This window comes from Armigeres subalbatus, chromosome 3, assembly GCF_024139115.2.
Source record: "Armigeres subalbatus isolate Guangzhou_Male chromosome 3, GZ_Asu_2, whole genome shotgun sequence".
Lineage (NCBI taxonomy): Eukaryota > Metazoa > Arthropoda > Insecta > Diptera > Culicidae > Armigeres > Armigeres subalbatus.
Genome location: NC_085141.1, coordinates 79,618,681 through 79,626,977, shown reverse-complemented (window position 1 = coordinate 79,626,977; position 8,297 = coordinate 79,618,681). Strand labels below are relative to the sequence as shown.

General features: G+C 52.0%; 1 protein-coding gene across 1 annotated transcript; it reads left to right on the top strand.

The window, feature by feature from the left end:
- The first annotated feature begins 254 nt into the window (after positions 1-254).
- Positions 255-4,699, top strand: LOC134221759 (basic proline-rich protein-like). The gene is made up of 4 exons (XM_062700945.1): positions 255-258; positions 751-1,305; positions 1,386-2,618; positions 3,321-4,699. The coding sequence occupies exons 1-4, from the start codon at positions 255-257 to the stop codon at positions 4,697-4,699; spliced, it is 3,171 nt and encodes a 1,056-aa protein (XP_062556929.1).
- Positions 4,700-8,297: the final 3,598 nt, after the last annotated feature.

The window sequence follows — 8,297 nt, the reverse complement described above, 5'->3', positions numbered from 1 at the left end:
CAACGTTCAGGGCGACTGGAATCGAATCCAGTGGAAAAAGATATTCCATTCGGTGTAGGTTCATCGAAAAGCTGCCCATCAAGTATCAAGTAAGTACAAGACCGTTTAAAGCTGGAGAACTTGTTCAGTACCAATAGTTATTATAATTATTATAAATACCGTGTGCTTCTCTCACTACCATTCTTCACCAGTTCATCAAAAGTTAGTACATATTAAATTCCCTATTTTTTCAGCAGTCAAGTTGGCCTACGACAATGGGTACCGAAATTTTTGAAGTTAGGCTACGTCTGTTTTTTCTATACCGGGGTATACCGTCCGAAAATATGATAGGCTTTGAACGTTAATATCTCAGCCGCTTCTTGAAGGATTTTTTTATCATATGATCAAGAAAGTTTACTCCAAACATGAACTTTTGATAGAAGGCTTAGCTAAAGCTAAGCTAAAGCTAAGCTAAAGCTAAGCTAAAGCTAAGCTAAAGCTAAGCTAAAGCTAAGCTAAAGCTAAGCTAAAGCTAAGCTAAAGCTAAGCTAAAGCTAAGCTAAAGTTGTTAAAGTTAAGCTAAAGCTTAAGCTAAAGCTGTTGTTTAAAGCTGTTAAAGTTGTTAAAGTTTGTTGGGTTAAAGTAAAGCTAAGCTAAGCTGTGCTAAGCTTAAAGTTGTTAAAGCTAAGTTGGGGCTGTTGCTAAGTTGTTAAAGCTAAAGCTTAGCAGCTAAAGTTGTTAAAGTTAAGCTAAAGCTGTTGCTCAGCCTAGCCCCACTGGGGCCCCAGCCTGGGCTCCAGCCCTGGCCCCAGCCTGGCCCAGCCTGTGGGCCCAGCTCCGCCCGCCTGTGCTCCAGCTCCTGCCCCAGCCTGGGCCCCAGCCCGATCCCGCCCGGCCCAGCTCCAGCCTGGGCCCAGCCCCCTGGCCCCGTGCCCCAGCTCCGCCTGCCTCCGGCCCGACCCGCCCCTCAGCCGTCCCAGCCCGCCCAGCTCTGCCCCCAGCTCCGCCCCAGCCTGCTCACCACCGCTCAGCCCCGCTCAGCTCAGTGCCTGCCCAGCCTCAGCCTCCAGCCCTGCTCCAGCCTGCCCGCTCCTGCCCGGCCTCAGCTGCCCAACAGCCTGCTCAGCCCTGGGCTGCCTGGGCTCCGTGCCAGCTCAGCCTGCGCCCAGCCTGCTCCCAGCTCACCAGCTCAGCCCCAGCCCCCGGCCCCAGCCCACCCTGCCCAGCCCTGCTCAGCCTGCCTCAGCCCTCAGCCTGCTCAGCCAGCCCCCCAGCTCAGCCTGGCTCCAGCCCTGCCTCGCCTGCCTGCCCTGCTCAGCCTGCTCAGCCTGCCTGGCTCAGCCTGCTGCTCAGCCTGCCTGCGCCTGCCTCAGCCTGCGCCTGCTCAGCCTGCTCAGCCTGCCCAGCCTGGCCAGCCTGCCTGGGCTCACGCCCGCCCAGCCTGCTCAAAGCCTGCCCCTTCAGCCCTGCCCCAGCTCCCAAAGCCAGTCTGCCCCAGCCCCAGCCTCCTGGCCTGCCAGCCCGCCCCAGCCCGCCCCAAAGTTCTGCCCCCAGCCCCAGCCCGCCCCAGCCCCAGCCCAGCCCTGGGCTCAGCCTGGGCCCCAGCCCGGCTCAGCTCCTGCCCAGCCCGGGCTCAGCCCCCCAGCCCGCCCAGCCCGCCTCAGCCTGCCTCAGCCTGGGCTCCAGCCCTGCTCAGCCTCACGGCCCGGGCTCCGCTCACCGCCTGGCTCAGCCCCAGCTCACAGCCTGCACCAGCTCAGCCGTCAGCTCCCAGCCTGGGCTCAGCCTGGCCCAGCCCCGGCTCAGCTCAGCTCAGCCTCAGTCGCCCAGCCTCCGCCTCAGCCCTGGCCCGCCCTGCTCAGTCAGCCTGCCTGCCCCCAGCCTGGCCCGCCTCAGCTGCCTGGGGCCTCAGCCTGCCTGCCTGGGCTCAGCCCGTCTCAGCCTGGGCTCAGCCTCCGTCGCCTGGGCTCGCCCAGCTCCCAGCTCAGCCTGGCCCAGCCTGCCTCAGCTCACGCCTGCCTGCCTCAGCCCAGCCCAGCCTGCCCCAGTCCCCAGCCTGGGCTCAGCCTGGGCCTCAGCCTGCTCAAAGCCTGCCTGCCCAGCGCCTGCTCAGCCTGCTCAGCCTGCCTCAGCCCTGGGTTCAGCCCTGGGCCCCAAAGCCCCAGCTCCCAGCCTGCCTGCCCAGCCCCCGTCTGCCCCAGCCCTGCCCCAGCCCCTGCCCAGCCCATCTGCACTCCGCTCAGCCTGGGCTCCAGCCTGGGCTCCAGCCACAGCTCAGCTCCTGGGCCCCAGCCCCAAAGCTGCGCCCAGCCCAGCCTGTGCCCTGGGCTCAAGCCCTGCCCAGCTCAGCTGCCTGGGCTCCAGCCCGTCAGCCTGGGCCCAGCCTCCGGCTCACCAAAGCCTGCCCAGCCACTGGGCCTGCCCTCCAGCTCAAGCCCGGGCTCAGCCCGCCCAGCCTGCCTGCTCAGCCCTGGCCTCAGCCTGGGCTCAGCCTGGGCTCAGCCTGCCCCCGCCCAGTCACCAGCCTGCCGTCAGCCTGCTCAGCTCTGCCTGCCTGCTCCAAAGCCACCAGCTCCACTGCCCAGCCTGCCTGCTCTGGGCCTCAGCCTGCTCTCAGCCTCACCAAAGCCTGCTCAGTTGTCAGCCTGCTCACAAGCCTGCTCAGTTGTTAAAAGCCTGCTGACCAGCCTGTGCCTGCCAGCCTGCTCAGCTTTTGCTCAAAGCTAAGCTAAAGCTTTCAGCTAAGCTAAAGAAATAAAGTTTACACACTTTGAATCATTTCACAGATTTCGGTGAATGTTGTTTAACTGACTGAGGTTCAATTAAGAGCAGAACTGTTCGTAATAATCACCCAAATTTTCGGCGATTTTCATTTGTTCAACTGTCAAAAACCACAGAAAATCTGTAAAATTTTTCACCGAACAGTTTGCTGTTGAGATTTCTTGTGTAACTTCACAGAAAATCTGCGATGATTATTTTATGTGTAAGTTTAAAGCTATTAAAGTTAAGCTATTGTGCTGTTAAAGCTGTTGTGTTGCTTGCTTTCAAAGCTGTTAAAGCTAAGCTAGCTGTTAAAGTTGTTGTTAAAGCTTAAAGCTACAGTTGCTTAAAGCTAAGCTAAAGCTAAGCTAAAGCTAAGCTTAAAGTTGTTTAAAGCTGTTGTAAAGCTAAGTTAAAAGCTGTTAAGCTAAAGCTGTTAAAGCTAAGCCAGTTAAGCTAAGCTAAAGCTAGCTAAAGCTAGCCTAAAAGCTGTTGCCAATAAAGCTAAAGCTGTTAAAGCTAAGCTTAAAGCTGTTAAAGTTGTTAAAGCTGTTAAAGTTGTGTTGCTTAGTTGCTTCCAGCTCCCTGGTCCAGCCCTCAGCCCCACTGCCCCAGCCCAGCCCGGCCCAGTCTGTCCTGCAGCTCAGCCCCAGCCCCGGTCCCAGCCCGCCCAGTTCTGGCCCCAGTCCCGCCTGCCCCCTGCCTGTGCCCGGCCCCAGCCCAGTCCCTGCCCCAGCCTGCCGCTCCAGCCCCTGCCCTGCCCAGCCTGGCTCAGCCTGGCCCCAGCCCCCCAGCCCGCCCAGCCTGGCCAGCCCTGCCCTGGCTCAGCCAGCCCAGCCGTCCGCCTCAGCCCCCGCCCCAGCCTGGCCTCCGCCTCAGCCTCCAGCCTCACCCGCCCAGCCCCTGCCCAGCCCGTCGTGCTCCAGCCTGCCCGCCCTGCTCAGGTGCCTGGGCCTGCCTGCCCGCCCCAGCCTGCCTGCTCCGCCCAGCCACCGCCTCAGCCCCGGCCTGCCTGCCCAGCCTCACCAGCCCGGCCCAGCCTGCTCAGCCTGCCTGCCTGGGCTCAGCTCGCCTGGCTCCCAGCCCAGTCAGCCCTGCGCCTGCTCCCAGCCTGCCCAGCCCAGCTCCGCCTCAGCCTCCCGCTCCAGCCTGCTCAACAGCCTGGCCCCAGCCTGGCCTCAGTTTCCTGCCTCAGCCTCACCGCCTGCCTCAGCCTGCTCCCAGCCTGCTCAGCTCAGCCTGCCTGCCTGCCTGCCTCAGCCTGCTCAGCCCTGCTCAGCTCGCCCTGGCCTGCCGTCCAGCCCAGCCTGCTCAGCCTCCTGGGCCTCACCAGCCTGCCCGGCTCTGGCTCAGCCTCCGCCAGCCTGCCCAGCCCTGGGTCCCAGCCTCACCAGCCTCCGCTCCAGTCCTCCAGCCTGGGCTCAGCCCGTCAGCCCCAGCCAGCCCCAGCCCTGCCTCCAGCCTGCCTCAGGCCCCCAGCCTCCGGCCCAGCCCGGCCCAGCCTGCTCCCAGCCCCTGCTCAGCCCGTCAGGCCTGGCTGCTCACAAAGCCTGCTCGTCAGCTGCCCACCAGCCCCACAGCCTGCTCCCAGCCCCGCCTGCCCAGCTCCGCTCAGCCCTCAAAGCCCCCAGCTCCAGCCTCCGCCTGCCCCAGCCAGCTCAGCTCCTGCTCAGCTCACCAGCCTGGGCTCAGCTCCGTGCCCCAGCCCAGCCTGCCTCAGCCTGTCTGGGCTCAGCTCTGCTCAAAGCTCACCCTGCCTCAGCCTGTGCCTCCAGCTCTGCCTGGGCCTAGCCTCAGCCTGCCTCACCAGTCTGCCTGGGCTTTAAAGCTGTGCCTGCTCAGTCGGGCTCAGCTCACAATGCCTGCTCAGCCTGCTCAGCCTGCTCAGCCTGTTGCCTGCTCGTCAGCCTGCTCAGTGCCTGTTGCTGCTGCCGTTTCAAAGCCTGCTCAGCCGGCCTAGCTGCTCAGTTGGTTGCTAAGCAGTTTCGCTTTCAAAGTTTTAAATGCCTAAAGTTAAGCAGTTAAGCTCAAAAGCCTGTTTCAAACAAGCCAAAGTTGCTCAAAGCCAGTTTTCGTGTTGGGCCGTGCTGTTGTGTTAAGCTTTCAAAGCTCAAGTCAAAAGTGCCGCTTAAACGCCACCGTTTCAGTATATTCCAGGTAATAAAATTAGAGCATTCGTAATTTTCAGACAGTTAAAAATCACAACAATGTTGTTGCTACTGCATATTTTCATCACTAGCTTGAATACTTTTCATTTTCTATCCCTTCATTATTTCGGTAACAATAATCGAAAGCAAGTTTTATTTTATGTTTATGTTTTGAACAATCAGTTTGCAAATAGTAGTCAAAATACATCTAGTGGAAAATATGTGAACTAATATTTCTCTTCACTTGAAATTTTACTTTTTACAATTTCACTACAAATGCTTAAACATGTTCGGCGAACCTTGACTTCACCCCCGACAACTCAAACCAAAACCAACCCTTTTTAATTTTTTACAACCGAGCCGCCAACTGTCAAATGGTTGTTCGAACAACTTCACACACGTTCCAACAAAGCAGCAACCGAAGCGTTTTCTTGGGGGTGGAGTCAATGTTCGTCAAACTGCTTAACTGGTGTGTACGTAGGATTTTTTTCTTATTGAAATGATTTTAAACAAACAATGGATAACGACTGACTTCCCATAGGAAGCACTAGCTAAAATAGTAATCAGATCTGACTCTCTGATTAATATCCTTGGAGCTCAAAATACCAACAACTGCGAAATAATCAGAATCATATCACTAGCTGTTTGTCAACAACACATTCATAATGCATCGTACACACCAGTCAAGCAGTTTGACGAACATAGGGGAGGAGAAGACCACCAGCTGTCATCGAGAGAAAAAGTAGAATCATTGAAATTTCACACGGTGTGGTATACGAAATGAAGTATATTTTTGTTATAAATCAAAAATTAAGGACTTTTCTCAAAAAAAATCTTGGTTTATGGGGTTAGAATTTTAAAAGCACATAAAATAGATATGATATCTCGATTTTTATATTTTTTTCGAATAAGCAGTTAATGCTCAAGAGTGTTGAATTTCTAACTCCAAAAACTAAAAATTATTTGACAAAATATTTTCTATAACGTTATAGCACAGATAACAAACATTCAGGCTAGAACAAATTTTACTCAAAAAACTGTGTAAATCAAAGTACGTTAGAATACTGACTGTGGCAATACGTCGTTTGGTGGCGCAAGGTGTCATTCATGGAGTCATGCGTACCAGCTGTCACATTTCATCAAACAAATATTGCGCGCCAAAATGAAACCAAGCTTGCCGGCTTTTCCAGCACGTGGTAACTGTTGTTATTTATTTTTCGTTCACTATGGAACCAACAAGGTCAAAAAACAAATTCAACAAAATGCATTTTGTTCTCTCAAGCAACCAATTACCAAGTAGAGTTTACTACTCGTGCCACTTCTCAATTACATATTGTTGAAAAAATATATGTTCTTAATAATATGTTCAGATTACGATTAGTTAAAATTGTTGACTACTATCGAAAAGACAGATAGTGTTCCAAAACAATTCACTGCCGGAAATGCTAGTTTGTTTCCTAAGCATAACCCGAATGGAACGACTAGGCGGGGCATAAATGAATGGTAAAAAAAAATCATGAATATTCTTGAGCATTATAGGTTCGCTGCTGGCTGTGACGATGACTGTGGCTAATGGAAGGAACAGTAAATATTGAAAAGAATTACAATAATGATAATACAGTCAGAGGTGGTTGCTTCTGTTCACCAACGAAACATCTTATCACAAAACAAACCATGCACTTCTTGATGGCAGCAAAATCACTTGCGTTAGTGTGAGAAAGAAACATCGCATATGGAATTGAAACCAGTGTGATGGGGAGGATCTGTTGTTTATGTTTATGGTGGGTGGTGGCGCCTAAAATGTTGACAGCTTCTTGATGAGAGAAACTTTGCGATGCCAGCGCCGCCACGAGATTGCCACTTGTGTTGCATTCCAAAATGACCGTTAAATTCGTTACACACGATTGAGAACGGACTTGTATGTCTGTTCTCTGTGGTTCTAGAGACATTTTAATTTTCATTTTCTATATATCATGTTATGTCAAATTCCCATGGTTCTACTTTTTCTCTGAACTTTTCCAGGTGGCAGCACTGATGAAGGAACCTCCCCCATTGACTCCGCCCCCAAGAAAACGCTTCGGTTGCTGCTTTGTTTGAACGTGTGTGAAGTTGTTCGACCAACCATTTGACAGTTGGCGGCTCGGTTGGAAAAGATAAATCGGTTTGATTTTGGTTTGAGTCGTCGGGGGTGGAGTCAAGGTTTGCCGTACATGTTTGAGCATTTGTAGTGAAGTTGCACGAGCCCCCATATATTTTTTGACGTTTCGGTCGTTCGTGTGTGATATTGTTGGTCGAATAAATTGATTGTTCGTGCCGCTGTTGGTAAAACTGGATGGATGTTTGAATAAACGAGAGGTGGAGTCAATGTTGGTCAAACTGCTTGACGTGTGTACGTTCCATAATGGAACGTACACACGGTCAAGCAGTTTGGCCAACAATGACTCCACCTCTCGTTTATTCAAACATCCATCAAGTTTCACCAACAGCGGCACGAACAATCAATTTATTCGACCAACAACATCACACACGAACGACCGAAGCGCCAACTTGAGCACCAACCATCAAAAAATATATGGAGGTTTGTACAACTTCACTACAAATGCTCAAACATGTTCGGCGAACCTTGACTCCACCCCCGACAACTCAAACCAAAATCAAACCGTTTTAATTTTTTCCAACCGAGCCGCCAACTATCAAATGGTTGTTCAAACAACTTCACACACGTTCAAACAAAGCAGCAACCGAAGCGTTTTCTTTGGGGCGGAGTCAATGTTCGTCAAACTGCTTGACTGGTGTGTACGTTGCATAACAGATACACCAAACCATATCGTGAAGTCGCAGAAGAAGCTCTACACAACAATTTATCCTGAAAACATAATTTATCCTGAAAACATAATAATAAACAACAATTCCACGACATTCAACCTTTCTCAGATGTATGCCTTTCCCAATCATAATGAGGCTGGAAAGCCAATGTTCAGTACTACGGACAAATTCCACAGATGTTATGGCTCTACCCGGAAACCAGGTACTTATTAGCAATGGAAAAGATGAGCGCATTAGCTCAAACTGTGTATCCCATGAAAGAAACCGGACAGGAAATTTATTGCATTTTGCACTGCACAATCTGCACTATCATTGCTGCAAATTATACTTTCACTTCAGAGGAAACATTCATCAATACAGTTCAGCTAACAGGAATATTCCCGAACTTATCGATCAACAAAAAAAACTAATCCAGCAACAAAACCTATCAAGTCTGACCTGGGAAACTTCAAACAATCAACATCGAATTGATCACATACAACTACAGTAATTCGAGCACAAGAAATGGTTCTATGGTGGTTTTTCAACCACCGCAATAATAATCGTAACAATAGCAATTCTCTCCCTAAGAAGGTGCAAGGAGTC

What these genes read in the sequence shown, in the direction of transcription:
- LOC134221759 (XM_062700945.1), top strand. An exon ending in TGCCCTGCTCAGCCTGCTCA is followed by an intron (nt 1,306 to 1,385) that starts GCCTGCCTGGCT and finishes CAGCCTGCCCAG; the next exon opens with CCTGGCCAGCCTGCCTGGGC. An exon ending in TCACCAAAGCCTGCTCAGTT is followed by an intron (nt 2,619 to 3,320) that starts GTCAGCCTGCTC and finishes AGTTGCTTCCAG; the next exon opens with CTCCCTGGTCCAGCCCTCAG.